This window comes from Rattus norvegicus, chromosome 9 (assembly GCF_036323735.1).
Source record: "Rattus norvegicus strain BN/NHsdMcwi chromosome 9, GRCr8, whole genome shotgun sequence".
In the NCBI taxonomy this organism is placed as follows: Eukaryota; Metazoa; Chordata; class Mammalia; order Rodentia; family Muridae; genus Rattus; species Rattus norvegicus.
Window position 1 is genome coordinate 10,200,992 of NC_086027.1, and position 26,573 is coordinate 10,227,564.

At 38.2% G+C, this 26,573-nt stretch overlaps 1 protein-coding gene across 4 annotated transcripts in view; it reads left to right on the plus strand.

The window, feature by feature from the left end:
• Positions 1–26,573, plus strand: part of Adgre4 (adhesion G protein-coupled receptor E4) — a 155,089-nt gene that overhangs the window by 115,734 nt on the left and 12,782 nt on the right. For all 4 annotated transcript variants that reach the window (XM_063267566.1, XM_039084035.2, XM_063267567.1 and 1 more), the window contains one exon: positions 11,103–11,198. In XM_063267566.1, coding sequence (XP_063123636.1) covers positions 11,103–11,198 — 96 coding nt within the window. The remainder of the gene's footprint in view (positions 1–11,102; positions 11,199–26,573) is intronic.

Sequence of the window (26,573 nt, forward strand, 5' to 3'; positions counted from 1 at the left end):
TCTTTTCCCAATCTGTTGGTTGTCGTTTTGTCCTAACAACAGTGTCCTTTGCCTTACAGAAGACTTGCAGTTTTATGAGATCCCATTTGTCGATTCTGGATCTTAGAGCATAAGCCATTGGTGTTTTGTTCAGGAAATTTTCTCCAGTGCCCATGTGTTCGAGATGCTTCCCCACTTTTTCTTCTATTAGTTTGAATGTATCTAGTTTGATGTGGAGGTCCTTGATCCACTTGGACATAAGCTTTGTACAGGGTGATAAGCATGGATCGATTTGCATTCTTTTACATGCTGACCTCCAGTTGAACCAGCACCATTTGCTGAAAATGCTATCCTTTTTCCATTGGATGGTTTTGGCCCCTTTGTCAAAAATCAAGTGATCATAGGTGTGTGGGTTTATTTCTGGGTCTTCAATTCTATTCCACTGGCCTATCTGTCTGTCTCTGTACTAAAACCATGCAGTTTTTATCACTATTGTTCTGTAATACTGCTTGAATTTAGGGATAGTGATTGCCCCAGAAGTCCTTTTATTCTTGAGGATAGATTTAGCTATTTTGTATTTTTTTGTTATTCCAGAAGAAGTTGATGTTCTGTCTAACTCTCTGAAGAGTTGGATTGGTATTTTCATGGGGATTGCATTGAATCTGTAGATCGCTTTTGGTAAAATCGCCCTTTTACTATATTAATCCTGTGAATCCATGAGCATGGGAGATGTATCCATCTTCTGAGATCTTCTTCAATTTCTTTCTTCAGAGGCTTGAAGTTTTTATCATACAGATCTTTCACTCATTTTAGATAAAGTCACACTGAGGTATTTTATATTATTTGGGACGATTTTGAAAGGTGTCGTTTCCCTAATTTCTTTCTCGGCTTTTTTCTCTTTTGTGTAGAGGAAGGCTACTGATTTATTTGAGTTAGTTTTATACCCCGCCAATTTGCTGAAGGTGTTTATTAGGTTTAGTAGTTCTCTGGTGGATCTTTTGGGATCACTTAAATATACTATCATATCATCTGCAAATAGTGATATTTTGACTTCTTCTTTTCCAATCTGTATCCCATTGATCTCCTTTTGTTGTCTGATTGCTCTGGCTAGAACTTCAAGAACTATATTCAATAAGTAGGGAGAGAGTGGGCACCCTTGTCTAGTCCCTGATTTTAGTGGGATTACTTCAAGTTTCTCTCCATTTAGTTTAATGTTAGCTACTGGTTTGCTGTATATGGCTTTTACTATGTTTAGGTATGGGCCTTGAATTCCTATTCTTTTCAGGACTTTTATCATGAATGGGTGTTGAATTTGTCAAATGTTTTCTCAGCATCTAATGAAATGATCATGTGGTTTTATCTTTCAGTTTGTTTACATTATGGATTACATAGTTGGTTTTACGTATATTAAACCATCACTGCATGCCTGGAATGAAGCCTACTTTATCATGTGGATGATGGTTTTGATGTGCTCTTGGATTCGGTTTGCCAGAATTTCATTGAGTATTTTTGCATTGATATTCATAAGGGAAATTGGTCTGAAGTCTTCTTTCTTTGTTGGGTTTTTGTTTGGTTTAGGTATAAGAGTAATTGTAGCTTCATAGAAAAAAAGTCGGCAGCACTCGATCTGTTTCAATTTTGTGGAATAGTTTGGATAGTATTGGTATGAATTCTTCTATGAAGTTCTGATAGAATTCTGCACTGAACCTCTCTGGACCTGGGCTCTTTTTGATTGGGAGACCTGTATTGACTGCTTCTCTTTCTTTAGGAGTTATGGGGTTGTTTAAATGGCTTATCTGTTCCTGATTTATCTTTGGTACCTGGTAATTGGGTAGGAAATTGTCCATTTCCTCCAGATTTTCAAATATTGTTGAATATGGGCTTTTGTAGTAGGATCTGATGGTTTTTTAAATTTCCTCTGATTCTGTAGTTATGTCTTTCTTTTCATTTCTGATTTTGTCAATTTGGACACACTCTCATTAGTCTGGCTAACAGTTTATCTATTTTGTTGATTTTCTCAAAGAACCAGCTTTTGGTTCTGTTGATTCTTTGTATAGACGTTTTTGTTTCTACTTGGTTGATTTCAGCTCTGAGTTTGATTATTTCCTGCCTTCTATCCTCCTGGGTCTATTTGCTTCTTTTGGTTCTAGAGCTTTTAGGTGTCCTGTCAAGCTGTTGATATATTGGCTCTCCTGTTTCTTTCTGCAGGCACTCAGCGCTATGAATTTTCCTCTTAGCACAGCTTTCATTGTGTTCCATAAGTTTGCGTATGTTGTACCTTCATTTTCATTATATTCTAAGAAATCTTTAATTTCTTTCTTTTTTTCTTCCTTGACCAGGTTATCATTGAATAGAGCATTGTTCAACTTCCATGTATATGTGTGCATTCTTTCGTTATTTTTGTTGAAGTCCAGCTTTAGCCTGTGGTGGTCTGATAGGATGCATGGGATTATTTCTATCTTTCTGTATCTATTGAGGCCTGTTTTATGACCAATTATGTGATCAATTTTACAGAAAATACCATGGGATGGGGAGAAGAAGGTATATCCTTTTGTTTTAGGATAGAATGTTCTATAAATATCCGTTAAGTCCATTTGGTTCATGACTTCTCTTAGTCTGTCTATTTCTCTGTTTCATTTCTATTTCCATGATCTGTCCGTTGATGAGAGTGGGGTGTTGAAATCTCCTACTATTATTGTGTGAGGTGCAATTGCTGTTGTGAGCTTTAGTAAGGTTTCTTTTATGTATGTAGGTACCCTTGTATTTGGAGCATAAATATTTAGGATTGAGAGTTCATTTTATTGGATTTTTCATTTGATGAATATGAAGTGTCCTTCTGTATCTTTTTTGATGTCTTTTAGTTGAAAATTGATTTTATTCGATATTAGAATAGCTACTCCAGCTTGCTTCTTCAGACCATTTGCTTGGAGTTGTTGTCCAGCCTTTCACTCTGAGGTAGTGTCTGTCTTTGTCCCTGAGGTATGTTTCCTGTATGCAGCAGAATGCAGGGTCCTCATTGCGTATCCAGTTTGTTAATCCATGCCTTTTTATTGGGGACCTAAATCTATTGATGTTGAGAGATATTAAGGAATAGTGATTATTGCTTCCTGTTTTATTCGTATTTGGAAGTGAGATTATTATTGTGTGCTTTTCTTCTCTTTGTTTTGTTGCCAAGACGACTAGTTTCTTGCTTTTTCTAGGGTGTAGCTTGCCTGCTTATGTTGGGCTTTTCCATTTATTATCCTTTGTAGGCCTGGATTTGTTGAAAGATATTGTGTAAATTTGGTTTTGTCATGGAATGTCTTGGTTTCTCCATCTATGTTAATTGAGACTTTTGCTGGATACAGTAACCTGGTCTGGCATTTGTGTTCTCTTAGTGTCTGTATTCATCTGTCCAGGATCTTCTGGCTCTCATAGTCTTTGGTGAGAATTCAGTTGTGGTTCTGTTAGGTCTGCCTTTATATGTTACTTGACCTTTTTCTCTTACTGCTTTTAATATTCTTTCTTTATTTTGTCCATTTGGTGTTTTGACTATTATGTGACAGGAGCAGTTTCTTTTCTGGTCTAATCCATTTGGAGGCTTCTTGTATGTTTATGGGCATCTCCTTCTTTATGTCAGGGAAATTTTCATCTATGATTTTGTTGAAGATATTTACTGGTCCTTTGAGCTGGGAGTCTTTACTCTCTTCTATACCTGTTATCCTTAGGTTTGATCTTCTCATTGAGTCCTGGATTTCCTGTATGTTTTGGACCAGTAGCTTTTTCCCTTTTACATTATGTTTGACTGTTGTGTTGATTATTTTTATGGAATCTTCTGCTCCTGAGATTCTCTCTTTTATCTCCTGTATTCTGTTGGTGATGTTTGTGTCTATGGCTCCTTGTCTCTTCCTTTGGTTTTTTCATCCCAGGATGTCTCCCTTTGTGCTTTCTTTATTGCTTCTATTTCCATTTTTAATTCCTTCACCTGTTGATTGTGTTTTCCTGGAATTCTTTCTGTTATTTTTGTAATTCCTCTCTATAGGCTTCTACTTGTTTATTTACGTTTTCCTACGTTTCTCTAAGAGAGTTCTTTTTGTCTTTCTTGAAGTCCTCCAATATCATGATCAAATGTGATTTTAAATCTAGATCTTGCTTTTCTGGTGTGTTTGGATATTCCATGTTTGTTTTGGTGGGAGAATTGGGCTCCTATGATGCCATGTAGTCTTAGTTTCTGTTGCTTGAGTTCCTGCACTTGCCTCTCACCATCAGGTTTTCTCTGGTGTTACCTTGTTCTCTTATGTTTGACAGTGGCTAGACTGTCCTATAGGCCTGTGTGTCAGGAGTGCTGTAGACCTGTTTTCCTGTTTTCTTTCAACCAGTTTTGGGAACAGAGTGTTCTGCTTTTGGGCATGTAGTCTTTCCTGTCTACTGGTAATCAGGTGTTCCTGTGGGCATGTGTCCTGAGTCTACCAGGCAGGTCACTTGGAGTAGAAAAGTTGGTCTTACCTGTGGTCCAGCGGCTGAAGTTCCTCCTTGGGGTCTACTTTTGAGTTCTCCATAAGGGCGGCAACCAGGAGGTCCTGTGCCTCCTTTTCCCATGGCCCCTCTGCACCAGGGTTCCAGATGACATTAGATGTTTTCCTCTGGAGTCAGAAATGTGGGTAGAGTATAGTGTCTTCTGGCTTCCCAGGCGTGTCTGCCCCTTTTAAGGTTTAGCTCTCCCTCCCACCAAATTTGGGTGTAGGGAGCCTTTGATCCGGTCCCTTCAGATCTGGGCAGTGTCTGGATCGCTGGGTGTAATATTTCTTTTAAAATATGAGCACCCTTGTATTTGGCACATCCTTGTTCAGAATTGAGACATCATTAACTTTATGGATTTTTTTCCTTTGATGTGTATGAAAAGTCCCTCCCTATCGCACTTTATTAATTTTGTAGGAATTCTATTTTCTTTTAAATATTAGAATGCCTGTAAGAGCTTGTTTCTTGGGTTCATTTGCTTGGACAATCTCTTTCCACCTTTTCCTATTAGAAAATGTCAGTCTTTTTTGCTATTTCATTTTTATGTATCACAAGGGTGGAATCTGTTTTTATATCCATTGTTTGCCTGCTTACTTTAATTGGGCAATTGAGTTCATTGATATCGAGAGCTTGCAGTGTTCAATGCTTATTGATTTCTGTTGTTTTGTTGTTGGAGTGGTAGTGTGTGTGTGTGTGTGTGTGTGTGTGTGTGTGTGTGTGTTTCTTTTCTTTTTGTTTCGTTGCTGATGTGAGATTACTTTTTGTCGGAGTTTTCATTTGTATAATTAACTTCCTTGGATTAGAATTTTCCTTTTGTTCCTTCTATATGACTGTGTTTGTGTATAGTTATTGTTTTGGATTATTAAAAATAGACTGTCATGAGATATCTTGTTTTTTTCCATCTATGGTTATGAAAAGTATGGATGGTTACAGTACATTATTAATACATGTAATTCCTTTACTTTTACCATCTTTTCATGTTCTGTAAGCATCTTGTACTATTACAGGTGGTTACTTTTTTAGGTTAGGACATTATTCTATGGTTTTTCAGAAATATTTTTGTGTCTTTGGTCCATTTGTATGATTCTGAAGTTTGGTCTTTTCATTATTTCGTAAGTTCCTAGATGTTGTATGTCATAAATATATTTAATTTAACATTTTCTTTGATCTCATCAGCACCTGAGATTCTGTCTTCCATCTCTTGTATTCTTTTGGTGATACATTGTGTCTGTAGTTCCTGTTCATGTATCTAGTTTGTTTTTTATTTCCAAATTTATCTCAGTTTTTGTTTAATTTGTTGCTTTTATTTTGATTTCGATGGATTGACTCATATCCTTCAGTTGTTTGTGTTTTTCTGAATTTCCTTAAGGGATTTATCCATTCTTCCTATTGGCCACAATAATATTCATAAAATTGTTTTCAAGGTCTTTTTCTTCATCTTCTGTTGTAATAGAGTATACAGTACTGGCTCTAGTAGGATATAGGGGATTTGTTAATGTGCTTTGGTAGTTCTTTCTTTTTTTTGGAGCTGAGGACCGAACCCAGGGCCTTGTGCTTGCTGGACAAGCACTCTACCACTGAGCTAAATCCTCAACCCCTGGTAGTTCTTTATTGTGTTCATATGTTGGCATGTCGATTTCTGGATTTAGGGTAATTAAAGGTTTCAGTACCATTGTCTCAATTTGCATTTCTCTTTGTGGGTATTTTTTGTTGTTGTTGGTTTGATGACTTCCTCTTTCATCTTCTTTTTTGTGTGGCCTGACTTTTCCACTAAGTGTCATCCATAGTATCTAATATAGTCTCTGCTCCAGTTGGATCCTGAGGAAAGGCTCAATGACACATGCAAGACTGGAGATAAAATCAGGGAAATGAGGAGTTAGTGACGAGTTGGCAATCAGTCAGACTACTTAGTCTCTTCCCTAGTTTATGATCTCTGGTAGAGTAGGAAGTCTCTTCCCCAGTTGGGGTCCCTGATTGTGGTGGACTGGTTGAAATTTTTTTACAGCTGGACATCTTGTTTCAGTTGGGGATTGAGATATCAAAAAGATGGTAGCAAATTAGAGATAAGTTAGGGAGCCATTGAGAGAGCATAGTATTTTAGGTGCCTGGCATTTTACCTGGATTTGTTTCAGTCTATTTGTTCTCTAATAGTGTAGGGGAGTCTCTGCCCATGTTTAAGGCTGAGGCACAAGTAAGAGGGTACAGGACAGGGTATACATTCATAGTTAAAATGGAGATGCTTTTGTGTTGGGCAGCCTACCTGTGTTTCTCCCAATAGTTGAGATCTAGTTGAACTAGAAGTCTTCATCCCAGACTGATCTCTGGTAAAGAAAAAAAAAAAAAAGAAAGAAAAAACAAAAAACAAAAACTCCAGCTCAGTTGAGCATTAGAGCATAGTGTCTTGGTTTTTGGTTGCAGATTCAAAAGTAATGGGGAGTTTGATGGGATGGCAGCCTATGTGTACTTCTCACAATCTGCTTGTTCTCTGATAGAACAGAATGTCTTTACAACCATTGAAGGCTGAGCACCTCCCAGTGTATGGGGTTTCTAATAGAGGAGAGCTTCTCTGCTACAGGAAGTCTCCATCTCAATTGGGGGCAAAGATAAGGTAATTAAGAGTGTGATGCTGGGCTCATGATCCAGACTCCAGGGTTCTGTAATATCAGTAGGCCAGGGATCATGTATCACCGCGTCTGCATCCAGAGTTTGTTTGCAGCCCCAGCTAACCTGGCTGCACAGAGAGGCACATAAATAGAGACGTTCCTACCTAAGACTTAAAACCAGTCATGCCAAAATGGTGCAGATTTCAAACCTGTCTAGGTACCAGAAAACAAAATCTTTCTCCTTTCCTACCTTCCAGCCTTGTTTCTCTTTCAGAAAGAGGGTTTCTTGTGTAGTACTGGAACTCACTCTGTAGAGCAAGTTAGCCTTGAACTCAAAGATCCATCTGTCTCTGCCTCACAAGTGCTGGAATTAAAGGTGTATGCACCATCTCCTGGGTAACATAGTTGAAACAATGTGCACCATGGAGACCGGGACAGTTGCAGAAGTGGAATGCGGAAAAGCGATGTGCCTGAAATTAACAGGATTCCTGTGGACACTGTTGTGATTACAAAAGCACCAGTGTTCACATTTCCTGGAGCAGCCTCACTGCCACATCAAAAGCTTCCTAAACTGAATTCCCTTAATTTTCCCTTAGCATGGGGATGCACAATAGAAACGTTAATCCTGACGACTCCATCCATACTGGTGCGAGTAGCTGTTGTTGTAAAATATAGATAATATAAAAGCATTGTGGTCTTTTACCCTGATAGGTCCGCACCGCGGTGCTTCAAGATATCTGCTAGATATCTTGGTGGGAACACATCTCAGCTGCACACTTTCCTACACTCAAACCCTCACATAAAAGAACACACAACACAATAATCTTTGACCCAATTGTTAAGATATAATTGCCCATTTAAACATACAAAGCCCGGTAACCATCCATCCCTTAGGAACATTAATAACAACCTGTAAATACACAGAGCAGAATCTTAACATCACCTGCCATGGCTTCTCCCCCTCTCCTCTCTCCTGTCTAGTCCTCTCTCCTCTAGTCTCCTCCTCGTCCTTCAAACTTCTCTCCCGCCCATCCTTCCTTCTCCTCCAATGACAGGCCTCCTTCTATCCTGTACCTGCCCTTCACCTGTACTTTACAAATTCAATGGGGAGGTGGATCTGGCGAAGTCACCTGAGTTCTGAGTAGGAGACTAGGCCGCTGTCTTTGCTGCAGTGGAATTAGCATCAAAATACAGATAACTTCAGGGCAAACCACAACAACTAGCATCTGAATTTAGAGTCCCAGGATGAAGGAATCTTTGATTCCAATCCAAACATGCCCTTTCTCCCTCTTCCATGGTCACCATTCCTGTATTTATTAGTTCACAGGCCTGGCAAGTACCATTTCATACATGGCAAATGTCTCAAATGCAAAATTAAACTTTGCCAGTCTCATGCATTTCTAGACATTAAATTAAACAAGGTCTCACTATGTAGCCCTGTCTGGCCTAGAACACTATGACAGCTTGGGTTCTAAAACACAGAGTTCTACCTGCCTCTGTCTGCAGTTCCGTAATTTAAAAGAATTCCAGCAAGCCTGGCCTTGTAGCTCAGCCAACCACACCCAACTCACCTCAGGTAGAAAAGAGTGTGGAGAAAATAGTCTCCACACCAGTCCTATTAAGTCCACTGAGATGTAGTCTACTCCAACAGGGAAGTTGTAGTTGTGTCCTGATCGCAGACATTTGATCCTGTCTGAACTACATTGCCCAGAAAACTTTGCATGAAGCTCAGCCAATGAAAATGTGCATTCCAGCGACGATGAGAACCATTGGGCGGGACCTTTGGCTTTGCGGGCAGAAGATTCTTTGTAACTTCCTGGAGAGATCAGTATGGTTCACAGAAAACTGGTGTCATTGGCTTTAGCCATGGCTGGAAAGCCGGCGCGTTAGAAGTGTTTGTCCTTCCTCTCAGAGACGGATCTGAGGTCTGTGACAACCCGTGTGATCTGATCCAGCCTTAGAGTGGGGATGGCCACGTCCCCACGCCCCATCATGCTCTGGAGCCCAATGGTGATAGTGGAGGCTGCGGGTGGAGCCCTGCCCCAGGTTTCCTAGTATTCAGTGAAACCTGCCAACCAGGAAGAGGGCTGCGTGTCCTTTGAGGATGTGGCTGTGTACTTCTCCTGGGAGGAATGGACACTGCTTGATGACTCTCAAAGGCTTCTGTACCAGACGGTGATAACAGAAATCTTCACACTTGAAATCTCAGCAGGACAAAAGAAATGCTTCAAAGCAAACGAGGGCATCATCTACCCACACCTCCAGCCCAGAAAAGTGAAGTTGTCACTGGACTTAGGATGCATTGTGAACCCTTGGATTCTGGGATAGGCTCTGAGCAGAGCAAAAGTGTTTTCTGAACAACAGGCACACCCAGCACTGGTCTATGGGTGCGGAGATTATAGGGAGTAGCTTCAGCCACTGGCAAACCTTCAGCCCTGAGACTGAACCTGACCTTAGAGAAGTTCTGAGAATGGCTTTTGTGAGACACCGTCACTGGAACTTCCTCCTCTAGTAGGTACATCAGGACGAGGACTGTTGTCATCTTTCTGTTCCCAAGGAGTTGATGTCAAGGAGCTAAGTGAGATGGCAGACTTTCTGAATTTGGATGGCGTAGGAACAGAGTGGTTTAATAATGAGACATGACTACTCTTTTTGCTGAGTGTTGCAGTGCCCTGAAATAAATGTGTTTTTCTTCTCTGTAAAAAAAAAAAAAAAAAGAGTGTGATGTACTGAGTAGAGAAAGAACAGGGATAGAGATCATGCAAGAGGTTAATTCCAAGGATTCTTTCTAGACTCTTAAACAGTTTTTGCTCTCTAGTAGAGTAAGGGGCCAATGAACATGTTATAGGTTGGAGCACAGTTCATAGGAATGCAAAGGACTTGGGATAAGGTTGAAGAACTCTGAATAATGAGGTGTGGATCTTTGGAAGGAGGGCAGCCCACATGAATTTCTTGGAGTTTTTGAGTTTTCCATAAGAGTAGGGAAACTCTGGGAGTTGGTCTCTGGGAGTACAAGGAGTATAAACATAGTTTGGAGCTGAGTTTTGGCAAGTAGGAGAGTGGACTACTGTGTATATGGAGGGCAGATGCCAAGAGAGAGTAGTAGTTTAGCAGGTAGGCAACCTACACGAATTTCTCTCAGATATTTTAGTCCCTGCTCAGTGGTACAATGATTGCCTTTCAGGCATGATGTCATGGGTTGTTAAGTCCCTAATCTTAAAGATAATTGTAACAACAATAATAGCAGACAGAGCAGGTTCAGAGGAAAGCAAGTGGCTACCTCAATCTTCACACAGGATGATGAATTTCAGGAACAACTGTATAACCATTATTCTGGATGCTTAAGTCTATAGAAGATGATATAACTTGCGCGTATCTTTTCCCACACTTTGTCTCATCTCTTGTGTGATTGTAACACTGAGCTCAGTGTAAATGTTAATGTAAATGATTGTTGAACTATGCTTTATAATAAGGAGAAATCTATATGTGTGGTACAAATCAAATATAAATGTACAGTTGCTCTGAGCCCTTGGATGTTTGACCCAAACATTAGAAAGGTGTATCAAATTTGAGCTCTTCAGACAGCTTTATTCTTAAATGATGCATAATAATTTTTTCTTACAAAAGTTTTATAAATCTAATCTCCTGCTAAATCAGAACATTTGATTTATTACTGGGGATATGACTATGTAGCAAGTATTTATTGAAAATTAAAAATAAATTACTTTAAAAAAGGAAAAGAATAAACAATAATTATCAATATTTTCATTATCATCATCTGTACCACTATCACCAGCACCAATATCATTGTAACCTTATATTTTATATAGATACACTTTATAATAGAGGAATTTAAATTTAAATAAAATTAACACGTTCATATATCATTAAATATATATAGAATAGCAATGAAATTGAAATAGAATAGTAGTTTACATTTGTATCTTGGATATCATGTTAGATACATTTCCTGTTTTTGTAAAAGTTCAAGCTGTGACCATACTTCTAATTGTTCTTTGCCAGGTGCGAATGGAGTATAAGAAGTGGTTTCATAGGCTGCAGAGAGAAACTGAAAGTGAAAGTACGGAATTGTCTCATTCTACTACTCACACCAAAATGGTAAGTTCAACTCTCCCGGAAGGCTTTACATGACTTGATTCAGTTTCACATGCAGACATAAATTACCTTCTTGTTTTTTGATAGAAGAAACTAAAAATCTGGCTTTCAGTACACATCCATGCTTTCTAGATTTGGCAGCAAAATAGCTTTCTTCATTCCCTAATTGTTTCTCTCCTTCCTCCCTTCATTACTGAATTCTTGACACAAACTTCCCTCTCTACCCCACTCATATCTCTCTTGAATATCTTTTTTCCTGTCCCTCCAATCTCCCAATCTCTTTCTATCATTTTTATATGTTCGTTGTCAAGAGTGGATATATATTTATTTCACAAGACTCAATACAGTTCTCATTAAATATAGCCAATGGAAAAATTCTGTACGATGCCACAGGATTCCTCAGCCTCTGGTAATGTCAGGAACAGCCCTGAACTTTGCAGTGGGATTGAGAAGTCATATATTTGCCACCCTTTATCTTGGCACTTTACAACCTATTTCCTTTATGCTAAGACATATAACTTGTCTTCTTTTTCCTTTACACTAGATGGACCATTCTCTGCTATGCTCTTCACTCCCAACAGAATATGTCCATACTATTTTCACAACCTTTCCTGTCTATTGTACTCACATGTGACAATCTCAATCCTTACAGCTTCAGGAGTTTGTCTATAGACTCCATTAATCAAGATTTTTCCAAATACTATAACCCTTTAATATATTCTGTCCATAAAGAAAAGATTCTTCTCAAGATAGTTCCTGTTTTTAGCTTACTATTGTTTTGATGAGACACAGAATTGAGGGTATTTATTTATTTATCTATTTATTTTTATATTCCAGATTTTATTCTCTTTGCAGTTCATCCTCTGACTGTTCCACATCCTATAACTCTTCACTGCCGCCCACCCTGTCTCCATGAGCATGTTCCCATCAGATCTCTAAACTTCCTGGGGACTCCAGTCTCTTGAGGGTTAGGTACATGTTCTCTGACTGAACTCAGGCACAGTAGTCTTTTGCTGTACATGTGTTGGTGGGTGCATCTCAGCTTGTGTATGCTGCCTGGTTGGTAATCCAGTGTCTGAGAGATCTCTGGGGTTCAGGTTAACTGAGACTGCTGGTCCTCTTATTGGGTTGTCCTATTCCTCAGCTTCCTCCAGCTTTCTCCTAATTCAACCAGAGGTGTCAGCAGTTCCTGATCATTGATTGGGTGCACCTATCTGTGTCTGACTCTTTTAGCTGCTTGTTGGGTCTTTTGGAGGGTAGTTATGATAGGTTCCTTTTTGTGAGCGCCCTATAACCTCAGTAATGGAGTCAGGTCTTCATGCCTCCCCTAAGCTGGATTCCAATTTGGGCCTGTCTCTAGACCTTCTTTTCCTCAGGCTCTTCTCCATTTCCATCCTCGCATTTCTTTCAGATGGAAAGATTACAGGTCACAGTTTTGACTATGGGATAGCAACCCCATCCCTTAATTGATGTCCTGTCTTTCTGCTGGATTTGGGCTCAGGTTCCTTCTTCACACTGTAGGGTCTTTCATCTAGGGTGACCCGGTCCTTTAAGTCTTGACAATCTCTCACCTCCTAGGTCTCTGATGCATTCTGGCGGGTTCTCCCAACCTCCTTCTTCCTGAGGTCACCTGTTTCCATTCTTTCTGCTGGCACACAGATCTCAGTCATTTTCCCCTATCCAATACCAGATCATGGGACCCTCTCTCTCCCCATACCCATTCCCTCCTAAGTCCCTCCCTCTTTCCTTCCCACCTTGTGGTTGATTTCTTCTGCCTCAGAAGTGGGACTGAGGTGTCCTCACTTGGGACCTTCAGCTTGTTGACCTTTTTGAGTTCTGTGGACTACATCTTGGGTGTTTTGTACTTTTTTGAGAGGGGCTAATATCCAATTATTAGTGAGAACGTACCTTGCATGTCTTTTTGGGTCTGAGTTATCTCACTCAGGAGGATATTTTCTAGTTCCACCCATTTGCCTGAAAAAACTCAGTATGCCCTCAATATTAATAGCTGGGTAGTATTCCATTGTGTAAATGAAACACATTTTCTATATCCAGTCTTCTGTCATGGACTGTTTCCAGCTTCTGGCTATCTTAAATAAGACTGCTATGAACATATTGGAACATAATCCCCTGTAGCATGGTGGAGTATCTGTTGGATATATTCCCAAAAGTGGTATTACTAGGTCTTTAGGTAGATCTATTTCCAATATTCTGAGGAACCTTCAATTTGATTTCCAGAGTGGTTGTAACAGTTTGCAATCTTACTAGCAATGGAGGAGTAGTCCTCTTTCTCCATATCCTGCACACCATTTGTTGTCCACTGAGGTTTTAATCTTAGGCATTCTGACTGGTGTAAGTTAGAATCTCAGGGTTGTTTTGATCTGCATTTCACTAAGGATTTGAACATTTCTTTAGGTGTTTCTGAGGCATTTGATATTCTTCTGTCATATATTCTGTTTAGTTCCATACGCCATTTTTTATTGGGTTGTTTGGTTGTTTGGTGTTAGCTTCTTCAGTTCATTAAATATTTTGACATTAGCCCTCTATCGAATATGGGGTTAGTGAAGTTTTTTCCCAATTTATAGTTTGCTGGTTTGTCTTATTGACTATCTTCTTTGCTTTACTGAAGCTTTCCAATTTCGTGAGGTCCCATGTATCAAGTCTTGATTTTAGAGCAGGAGACATTGGAGTTCTGTTTAGGAAATTTCTCCCTGTGCCAATGAGTTCAAGGATTTTTCCCACTATCTCTTCTATTAAATTCAGTGTATTTGGTTTTATGTTGAGGTCCTTGATCCACTTGGACTTTAGCTTTCTGCATGGTGACAAATATGGGTCTATTTTCATTTTTCTACATATAGACAGCCAGTTAGACTAGCACCATTTATTGAAGATGCTTTCCTTATTCTGTTGTATATTTTTGGCTCTTTTGTCCAAGATCAAATGTACATAATTGTGTACTTTTATTTCTTGGTCCTGAATACTACTTCATTGATCAACCTTTCTGTCTCTGTACCAATACCATGTCATTTTTATCACTATTGCTCTATTGTATAACCTGAGCTCAGGGATTGTGAATACCTGAGGAGTTCTGTTATTGTTAAGAATAATTTTTGCTATTCTGCTTTTTTTTTGCTTTTCCAGATGAATTTGAGTATTGCTCTTTCCATGTGTTTGAAGAATTGTTTTTAGATTTAGATGGGGATTGCATTGAATCTGTACATTGCCATTGTTAGATGGCCATTTTTACTATGTTAATTCTGCCAATCCATGAGCATTGGGGATCTCTCCATTTTCTAAGATGTTCTTTGATTTCTTTTTTCAGAGACATGAAGTTATTGTAATACTTATCTTTCACTTTTGTTAGAGTTACTCCAAGATACTTTATATTATCTGTGGCTATTTTGAGGGAGTTGTTTCCCTAATTTCTTTTTCAGCCTGTTTATCATTTGTGTAAAGGAAGGCTAACAACTTAAGAGCATACCTAGAACAAAAAGAAGCAAACTCATCCAAGAGGAGTACACAGCAGGAAATAGTCAAACTCAGGGCTGAGATCAACCAAATAGAAACAAAGAGAACAATACAAAAAAAATCAGCAAAACCAAAAGTAGGTTCTTTAAGAGAATCAACAACATAGATAAACCCCTAGCCAAACTAACTAAAGGATTCAGAAGTAGTATCCAAGTTAACAAAATCAGAAATGAAAAGGGAGATGTAACAACAGAAACAAAGGAAATTCAGAAAATCATCAGATCCTATTACAAACCCTCTACTCAACAAAACTGGAAAATCTAGGTGAAATAGATGGTTTTCTAGACAGATACCATATACCAAAGTTAAATAAAGGGTAGTCAAACTTTCTAAACAGGCCCGTATCCCATAAGAAAATAGAAGAATTCATTAAAAGTTTCCCAACTTTTAATGCAGATTTAGTGCAGAATTCTATCAGACCTTCATAGAAGACCTAATACTAATACTGTCCAAACTATTCTAGAAAATAGAAACAGAAGGAACATTAAACAATTCCTTCCATGAAGCCACAATTACACTTATACCTAAACCACACAAAGACACAACAAAGAAAGAGAACTTCAGACCAATTTTCCTTATGAATATTGATGGAAAAATATTCAATAAAATTCTTGCAAACAGAATCCAAGAACACATTAAAAACATCATTCTCAGGAATTCCAAGTTGGTTCAATATATGAAAATTCATTAACATAATCCACCATAGAAAAAACTCAAAGAAAAAAAACACATGATCAACTACTTAGATGCAAAAAAAAATATTTAACAAAATACAACACCACTTCATGTTAAAAGTATTGGAGGGATCAGTAATTCAAACTCATACCTAAACATAATAAAAACAACTTACTGGGGTTGGGGATTTGGCTCAGTGGTTGAGCGCTTGCCTAGCAACCACAAGGCCCTGGGTTTGGTCCCCAGCTCCGAAAAAAAAGAAAAAAAAACTTACTGCAAACCAACAGCCAATATCAAATTAAATGGAGAAATACTTGAAGCACTCTCACTAAAATCAGGAACAAGGATGCCCGCTTTCCCCATATCTATTTAATATAGTACTTGAAGTGATAGCTAGAACAATAAGACAACAAAAAATGATTGGGGGTATACAAACTGGTAAATAAGAATTGAAGATATCACTATTTGCAAATTGAATTGAGTTATTATCTTATGCTAACTTTCTTTTTAGGAATATCTACTTTCACCATATCTAAAGGGACTAAAACCAATAGAAGTGTGGTTTGGGGGACACCTACATTTAGTAGAGTGTCTGTCCTCTAAGCAGAGGCTCAGTTTTGATCCCTGAAACTTACACAAGACCAAAATTATCATGCTTGTACACCTTTGTAATCTCAGCGTGATCACATACAGATGAATGATCCTGTGAGCTCTGTGTACAACTAGGTTAGATGCATTGGTGAGCCCCTGATTAATTAGGGACCCTGTGAAACAATAAATGACACATGATGAAATTATACTGGTGTCTGTTCATTGTCCTTCATTGTGTGTCCACGAACATGTGCACTAATATAAGCATCCAAGTGCCCTCACATGAAATTGAATCACTGTAACCAGTTTTATGTAGTTATTTATGGCTTTACACCATTTTATCTATCTTGCCTTATGTTATACCATCTAGTTACTGAGAAATTTATTTTCAAGGTAGTACAATGAACAGCCTTGAGTATTATACATGAATAAGAATTTCAAAGTAGTGCATGATAACATGACATCTGGCCATTTCATTGAACTATTATAGTCAGCATTTAGTGGCTACCTATTCTGACAAAGTATTTAACTTGATGTTGAATATTTTACACAATTATTTTACAAATTTAAATTTTTGTAAATGATCTCTTACTTTAAGGCAGCTACCTGACTCCGTAAAATGAATATCCAGGAAACTATATCAATGTCCCTGTTTCAAAAATTTTATAGTGGATCCTTCACAAAATTGTGTAATATTTCTTTGTGTGTATGTGTGGGTTGTATCCTTAAATGTTTTGTTAAATCATTAGCCAGTAATTCCTGACTTTTAAACTAGAAAGTGAAAAAGCAAGCACAGGTCACAAGATGGCATGATAAAATATTTTCCCCTTCTAAGCAATCTCTCTCTGGCCAAAATAATTTATTTTTAAAATTCGTTTTATTGTTTGTGAATTTCATTAATACACATAATGTGTTTTTCTCATATCCCATTTTCTAAATCCATTTTCCATATGTTTGTACCAATTTTATTTCCAAACTATATGTTTTTTTCCCTCCATCTGTATTACCTTGGGTATTTCTTATTTGTATTTCAATTGTTATACCCTTTCCTGGTTTCTGGGCCAACAACCCCCTAACCCCTTCCCCTCCGCTCTATATCAGTGTTCCGCTCCCCATCCTCCCCCCATTACCGCCCTCCCCCAACAATCATGTTCACTGGGGTTTCAGTCTTGGCAGGACCAAGGGCTTCCCCTTCCACTGGTGCTCTTACTAGGCTATTCATTGCTACCTATGCATTTGGAGTACAGGGTCAGTCCATGTATAGTCTTTGGCTAATGGCTTAGTCCCTGGAAGCTCTGGTTGGTTTGCATTGTTGTTCATATGGGGTCTCAAGCCCCTTCAATCGCTTTCAGTCCTTTCTCTGATTCTTTCAACGGGGGTCCTGTTCTCAGTTCAGTGGTTTGCTGCTGGCTTTCACCTATGTATTTGCTGTATTCTGGCTGTGTCTCTCAGGAGAGATCTACATCCGGCTCCTGTCCGCCTGCACTTCTTTGCTTCATACATCTTGTCTAATTGGATGGCTGTATATGTATGGGCCACATGTGGGGCAGGCTCTGAATGGGTGTTCCTTCTGCCTCTGTTCTAAACTTTGCCTCCCTATTCCCTCCCAAGGGTATTCTTGTTCCCCTTTTAAAGAAGGAGTGAAGCATCAGCATTTTGGTCATCTTTCTTGAGTTTCATGTGTTCTGTGCATCTAGGGTAATTTGAACATTTGGGCTAATATCCACCTATCAATGAGTGCATACCATGTGTGTTTTTCTGTGATTGGGTTACCTAACTCATGGTGATATTCTCCAGTTCCATCCATTTGCCTATGAATTACATAAAGTCGTTGTTTTTGATAGCTGAGTAATATTCCATTGTGTAGATGTACCACATTTTTTGTATCCATTCCTCAGTTAAAGGGCATCTGAGTTCTTTCCAGCTTCTGGCTATTATAAATAAGGCTGCTATGAAGATAATCAAGCACGTGGCTTTGTTATATGTTGGGGCATCTTTTGGGTATATGCCCAAGAGAGGTATCGCGGGGTCTTCAGGTAGTTCAATGTCCAACTTTCTGAGGAACCTCCAGACTGATTTCCAGAATGGTTGTACCAGTCTGCAATCCCACCAACAATGGAGGAGTGTTCCTCTTTCTCCACATCCTCTCCAGCATCTGCTGTCACCTGAGTTTTTGATCTTAGCCATTCTCACTGGTGTGAGGTGAAATCTCAGGGTTGTTTTGATTTGCATTTCCCTTATGACTAAAGATGTTGAACATTTATTTAGGTGCTTCTCCACCATTAGGCATTCCTCAGCTGTGAATTCTTTGTTTATCTCTGAACACCATTTTTTAATAGGGTTATTTGTCTCCCTGCGGTCTAACTTCTTGCGTTCTTTGTATATTTTGGATATAAGCCCTCTATCTGTTGTAGGATTGGTAAAGATCTTTTCCCAATCTGTTGGTTGTCGTTTTGTCCTAACAACAGTGTCCTTTGCCTTACAGAAGCTTTGTAGTTTTATGAGATCCCAGTTGTCAATTCTGGATCTTAGAGCATAAGCCATTGGTGTTTTGTTCAGGAAATTTTCTCCAGTGCCCATGTGTTCGAGATGCTTCCCCACTTTTTCTATTAGTTTGAGTGTATCTGGTTTGATGTGGAGGTCCTTGATCCACTTGGACTTAAGCTTTGTACAGGGTGATAAGCATGGATCAATATGTATTCTTCTACATGCTGATCTCCAGTTGTACCAGCACCATTTCCTGAAAATGCTATCTTTTTTCCATTGGATGGTTTTGGCCCCTTTGTCAAAAATCAAGTGACCATAGGTGTGTGGGTGCATTTCTGGGTCTTCAATTCTATTCCAATTATCTATCTTTCTGTCTCTGTACCAATACCATACACTTTTTCTCACTATTGTTCTGCAACACTGCTTGAGTTCAGGGATAGTGATCCCCTCAGAAGTCCTTTTATTGTTGAGGATAGTTTTAGCTATCCTGGGTTTTTTTGTTATTCTAAATGAATTTGCAAATTGATCTGTCTATCTCTCTGGCTGGCATTTGTGTTCTCTTAGGGTCTGTATGACATCTGTCTAGGATCTTCTGGCTTTCATAGTTTCTGGTGAGAAGTCTGGTGTGATTCTGATAGGTCTGCCTTTATGTGTTACTTGACCTTTTTCCCTTACTGCTTTTAATATTCTTTCTTTGTTTTGTGCATTTGGTGTTTTGACTATTATGTGACGGCAGAAGTTTCTTTTCTGGTCCAATCTGTTTGGAGTTCTGTAGGCTTCTTGTATGTTTATGGGCATCTTTCTTTAGATTTCCTTAGGTTTGATCTTCTCATTTGTGTCCTGGATTTCCTGTATCTTTTGGGCTAGGAGCTTTTTGAGTTTTACATTGTCTTTGAAAGTTGTGCCAATGTTTTCTATGGTATATTCAGTCCCTGAGGTTCTCCCTTCTATCTCTTGTATTCTGTTAGTGGTGCTTGTATCTATGGCTCCTTGTCTCTTCCTTTGTTTTCTATATCCAGGCTTGTCTCACTTTGAGCTTTCTTTATTGTTTCTATTCCCATTTTTATTCCTCCACCTGTTCGGTTGTGTTTTCCTGTAATTCTTTCAGGGATTTTTGTGCTTGCTCTCTAAGGGCTTCTACTTGTTAACTTATGTTTTCCTGTATTTCACTAAGGGAGTTCTTTATGTCTTTCTTAAAATCCTCCATGATTTTCAATAAAAATATAATTTTTAAATCTAAATCTTGCTTTTCTGGTATGTTTGTATATCCAGTATTTTTTTGGTGGGAGAACTGGGCTCTGATGATGCCAAGTATACTTGGTTTCTGTTGCTTAGGTTCCTGTGCTTGCCTCTAGCCATTGTGTAGTCTCTCGTGTTTGCTTGACTTGCTGTTTCTGGGAGTGACTTGTCCCTGCTGTAGGCCTCTGTGTCAGCAGTCCTGTAGAACTGTTTTCCTGTTTTCTTTCAGACTTTGCTGAGAACAGGTGCTCTGATTTCAGGTGTGTTGGTACTCCTGGAGACTGTCTTTCAGCTCTAGGTATGGGCAGGAATCAAAGGATCCTGCCTCTGATTGCTCCTAGGTCCTTGCACCCATGGGTCACAGTTGGCACTAGGCGATTCCCTCTTGGTTTTGGACTGTGAGCAGAGGGTAGTCTCCTCTGATTTCTCAGGAGTATCCACACTTCTGAGGGTCCAGCTCTCTACCCCACAGGATTTGGGTGCAGGGAGCTGTTTGGCTGGTTCAGTTCAGTCCTGGGCACAGACCAAAACTGTGCATACTGGCGGCTGTCTGTTCCTAAATCACTATGTCCAGAGGCACTGTACAGTTTCCCCTTGGTCCAGGGATGTAGGCAGAGGTGTGCAGAGGTGGCAGTCTGTCCTGAAGTCTCAATATGTCTGCACTCCTGGGTGTTCAGCTCTCTTCACTACAGGATTTGGGTGCAGGGCTCCTGTTTCTTTTTGGAGGCACTCTGAGCTATGAGTTTGCCTCTTAGCACTGCTTTCATTGGGTATGTTGTATCTTCATTTTCATTAAATTCTAATAAGTATTTATTTAAATTCTTTATTTCTTCCTTGAACAAGTTATCGAGTGAATGTTGTTCTACTTCTATGTGTATGTGGGCATTCTGTCGTTATTGTTGTTATTAAAGACCAGCCTTAGTTCATGGTTATCTCATAGGATACATGGAATTATTTCTATCTTCCTGTATCTGCTGAGTCCCGTTTTGTGACTGATTATATGGTCAATTCTGGAGAAGGTGCCATGAGGTCCTGTGAACATGTTATATTCTTTTGTTTTAGGATGGAATGTTGTATGAATATCTGTTAAGTGCATTTGGTTCATAATTTCTGTTAGTTTCTCCATGTCTCTGTTTAATTTCCATTTCTGTGTTCTCTCCGTTCATGAGAGTGGAGTCCTGAAATCTCCTACTATTATTGATTGAGGTGCAATGTGTTATTTGAAATTTAGTAAGGTTTCTTTTCTTAATGTAGGTGCCCTTGCATTTGGAGCATAGATATCTAGGATTGAGAGTTCATATTGGTTCATTTTTCCTTGGTGAATATGATGCATCCTTCCTTTTCTTATTAGATGACTTTTGGTTGAAAGTTGATTTTATTTGATGTTAGCACGGCTACTCCAGCTTGTTTCTTTGGACCATTTGCTTGGAAAATTGTTTTCCAACCTTTTACTCTGAGGTAGTGTTTGTCTTTGTTTCTGAAGTATGTTTCCTCTATGCAACAAAATGATGGGTCCTCTCTATGTATCCAGTCTGTTACTCTATGTCTTTTTACTAGGGAATTGAGTCCATTGGTGTTGAACGATATTAAGGAATAGTGATTGTTGCCTCCTCTTATTTTCATATTTAGAGGTTGAATTATATTTGTGTCTCACTTCTTTTGATTTCATTACAAGAAGATTACTTTCTTGCTTTTTCTACTATAGAGTTTCCCTCCTTGTATTGGAGTTTTCCATCTCTTATCCTTTGTAGGGCTGGATTTGTAGAAAGATATTGTATAAATTTGGTTTTGTCATGGACTATATTGTTTCTCCATCTATGTTAATTGAGAATTCTTTTGGATATAGTAGCTGTGGCTGCATTTGTTTTCTCATAGGGTCTGTATGATATATGCCCAGGATCTTCTGGCTTTCATAGTCTCTCTTGAGAAGTATGGTGCAATTCTTATAGGTATGCCTTTATATGTCACTTGACCATTTTGCTTTAGTGCTTTTAATATTCTTTGTTTTATGTATTTGCTGTTTTCACTATTATGTAACAGAAGGAATTCCTCTTCTGGTCCAATCTATTTGGAGTTCTGTAGGCTTCTTGTATGTTTATGGGCATCTCTTGCTTTAAGGTAGGGAGGTTTTCTTCTATAATTTTGTTGAATATATTTACTGACCCTTTAAATTGGGAGTCTTCACTCTTTTCTCTAGCTATTATCCTTAATTTTGGTCTTCTCATTGTGCTCTGCCTTTTCTGGATTTTGGGGGTTAGGAATTTTTCGTGTTTTATATTATCTTTGATGGTTGCATCAGTGTTTCCTGTGGTATCTTCTGCCCCTGAGATTCTCTCTTCTATCTCTTGTATTCTGTTAGTGATTCTTGCATCTGTGATTCCTGATCTCTTGTCTAGGATTTGTATCTCCAGGGTTGTCTCCCTTGTGCTTTCTTTATTGTTTCCGTTTTTAAACCCTGGATGGTTTTGTTCAATTTCTTCAACTGTTTAGTTGTGCTTCCTAGGAATTCTTTAAGAGATTTTTGTGTTTCCTCTTTAAGGACATCTACTTGTTTACTTTTGTTGCCCTGTATTTCTTTAAGAGAGTTATTTATATCTTTCTTAAAGTCCTCCATCAACATCATAAAATGTGAGTTTAAATCTACATCTTGCTTGTCTGATGTGTTTGTATATCCAGTATTTTCTTTGGTGGGAGAACTGGGCTCTGATGATGCCAAGTATTCCTGGTTTCTTTTGCTTAGGTTCCTTCGCTTGCGTCTAGCCATCAGGTTGTCTCTGGTATTAGCTTGCCTTCCTTTTTCTGACAGTAGCTTGACCCTCCTGTAGCTCTGTGTGTCAGCACTCCTGTAGACCTTTTCTCTTCCTTTCTTTCAGCTGGTTCTGGGAACAGAGGGCAAAATCAGGAAGTCCCCATTCATATTAGTTGAGTAGTATTGCATTGTGTAAATGAACCACATTTTGAGTATCCATTTTTCTGTTGTGGTATATCTGGTCTGTTTCCAGATTCTGGCTTTTACAAATAAGGCTGCTATAAACGTAGAGGAACAGGTGCCCATGCGGCATGGTGTGGCATATTTTGGCTATATTTGCAAGAGTGGTATTTTGTTATCATACCATCAAAGGAAAGTGTTCCTCTTTCTTCATATCCTCCTTAACATGTTACTATATTGAATCGAGTTGGGAAGGGTGGACATCCTTGTCCTTGATTTTAGTGGGATTGTTTTGTGTGCCGCTCCATTTAATTTGATAGTGGCAGTTGATTTGCAGTAAATTGCTTTTATTATGATTAGATATGGGCCTTGAAATCCACCCCTGAAAGCCCTGAATACACCACATACCTGAAAATGAGGAAGCTGACCTAAAATCCTACCTCATGAAGATAATAGTCCTTTAAAGAGGATATGAATTCACTCAAAAAAATTACAGGAAAACACAGATTAAAAAATTAGAAGCCCTTAAAGAGGAAACAAATAAATCCTTTAAAAACACAAGGAAACACAATCAAACAGGTAAAGGAATTGCATAAAGTAGTCCAAGATCTATAAGTGGAAATAGAAACAAGAAAGAAAACAAAAATGGAAGCAGACCTGGAAACAGAAAACCTTGGGAAAATGTCTGGAAATACAGATATAAGTATCACCAACTGAATACAAGAGATAGAAGAGAGAATCTCAAGTGTTAAAGATTCTGTAGACAAGATAGTCACAACTGTCAAAGAAATTTCAAAACCTAAAAAAAAAAATTCCTAACCCAAAACACCCAGGAAATTCAGGACATGATAAAAAGATCAAACATAAGAATAACTGGAATATAGGAAAATGAAAAATCCCAGCTCAAAGGATCTGAAAATGTCCTCAACAAAATCATAGAAGAAAACTTCCCCAACCTAACAAAAGAAATGGTCATAAAGGTCCAAGAAGCTAATAGAACACCAAACAAATGGGACCAGAAAAGAAGAATTGTCACATAATAACCAAAACACTAAATATACAGAACAAAGAAAAGAATATTATAAGGAAAAGGGGGCCTAGTAACATAAAATTTAGAACTATCTGAATTACAGCAGACTTCTCAACAGAGACACTGAAAGACAGAAGAGCATGGTAAGAGTCATACAGACTGTAAGAGAACATACATGCCAGCCTTGGCTACTATACCCAGCAAAACTCTCAATCAACACTGATGGAAAAACCAAAGTATTCCAGGACAAAACCAATTTTATATAATATTGATCAACCAATCCAGCCGTACACAGAATCCTGGAAGGAAAACTCCAACACAGAGAAAGTACCTACACCAAAAAAGATATTACTCATCTCACAACAGAACTAGAAGTAGAGAATCACACGCAAATAAAGCCATCTATAAAAAGCAAACATACCAGAAACCAACAGTCATCTCTTTTTAATATCTCTCAATACCAATGGATTCAACTCACCTATAAAAGGTCATAAATTAACAGAGTGGATATGCAAACAATATCCAACATTTCCCTCCAAATAAGAAACACACCTCAATAATAAAGACGGGCACTGTCTCAGAGTAAAAGATTAAAAAAGTTCTTCCAAAAAAAAGGTCACAAGAAACAAGTTGAAGTTGCTATCCTAATATGCAATAAAGTAGATTTACAACCAGATGTTATCAAATGTGATGACAAAGGACACTTTATTTTGATCAATGGGAAAATCCACCAAGGAAAAGTCTCTATTCTGAAAATCTATGCCCCAAATGCAAGGGCACCCACATTCATAAAAGAATCTTTACTAAAGCTCAAAACACACATTAAACCCCAAACAATAATAGTGGGAGACTTCAACACCCTACTCTTACCAATGGACAGGTCCTTGAAACAGAATTTAAACAGAAACACAGTGAAACTAATAAAAGTTATTACCCAAATAGACTTAACAGATATCTGCAAAACATTTCACCCTACAGCCAAAGAATACACCTTTTTTCAGCACCTCATGTTACCCTCTCAAAAATTGACCATATAATTTTTCACAAAACAACCTTCAACTGATGCAAGAAGATTGAAATAATCCCATGCACCCTATCAGATCATGTCCTAAGGCTGGTCTTCAATAACAGCAAAAGCAACAGAAAGCCCACATACCCTTGTAAACTGAACAATTCTATACTCAATGATAATTTAGTCAGGGAAGAAATAAAGAAAGAGATTAAAGATTTCCTGGAATTTAATGAAAATGTTGACACATCATATCCAAATTAGGGGACACAAAGCAGTGCTAAGAGAAAAATTCATAGTACTAATTGCCCTGGTAAAGAAACTGGAGAGACATTATAATAGGAACTTAACAGCACACCTGAGAGCATTAAAATAAAAAGAAACAAACTCACTCAAAAAGAGTAGATAGAAGGAAATAGTCAAACTCAGGGTGAAGATCAACCAAATAGAAATAAAGAGAACAATAGAAAGAATCGACAAAACAAAAAAGCTGGTTCTCTTAGAGAATCAACAACATAGATAAACCCCTTACCACTAATGACTTTCTATTGTAAGATGATGACTCAGATTCTCCATTGATGTAGATATTTCTGTCTTCTAAAGAACACACCTGAGAAATAGTCAGTGTCACCATGAATTATATTGTTTTCCTGGATTTGTCACAATTATGCTGTGGTAAACACCAATCACTCTCCTGAATAAAATGAGATAATTTCAGCAAAGGATAAACAGATGATGTTTCTTTCCATCTTCGGGATAAAATCTTAGACAAAGTAAATACATTTATACTCATCTGTGATAAATAACTATACATTTCCATCCAAAATGCACAAAAATGAAACCATGCTTAAGACCAGAGAAGTACCCTTAGTGGTCATCTGATAAAATGATGGAAATAGCACAGGTTCATAAGTATTAGCTTCAAAGACTGAAATCTAAGTGAGAGAGAGAGAGAGAGAGAGAGAGAGAGAGAGAGAGAGAGAGAGAGAGAGAACAAAATAAGAAGTGACATGATAGAGGTTCCAGAAATTGTAGACTTATAATTGTATACTTATTCAGTATGAAACCATAATCTAGATTTATTCAAGTTTAAATTTGTATTTAATGACATCTCTTACAACCTGAATCCCTTCTAGTAAATGAGTTGAAACATTCACTTCTATCATACTCATGATTGTGTGATACCATTCATGTATATTTCATATAAAAATAAGTATCGACAAATCAGTGTATATAGACTCAAACACCATTTTTTGTAATTGTTGTGGTTGTCTTGCTCTTGTTATTGTTGTATGTTGTTGTGTTGTTTGTTTCTTTTGTTTTTAGATACAGTGTGTTCTGTGTACAGTTCTATGTATAGTGACTGCTGTCCTGAAACTTTCCCTATAGAACGTGTTGGCCTAAATCTCAGAGTGATATACATTCCACTGCCTCCTGAGTGCTGGAGTGTGCCACCACTGCTGTGATGATACATTTTATAAGACTGAGTCTTTGCTGGGTTTTTTTGTATGTGTTTCTGTACATGTGTATGTTTCCATGATTATAAAACTTCATGTATGCAAATGGGTATGTAAACGCTGAAAGAAGGCATTACACAGGAGGCAGGCAATAGGCAGTGCCAGATCTGTCTATCCTGACCATAGTAACATCTGCCCTAAAAATGGCTCACTCTCAGTGTCCACATTCAAGTCAGCTCTACTGTGCTGTCTAGGTACAGACCTCACAGTTTTATGTAATTACGAGTCTATAGGTGGCCCAGAAATTTATTTTCATTAATTGTGATTTTGAGTGCAATTGGTTTGCGTACTATCAGCCATATTTTATTTGAGCTTCAGTATATATTTTGTATTATTTACTACATATTTTGTATTATTTAGTTTTAATTTATTA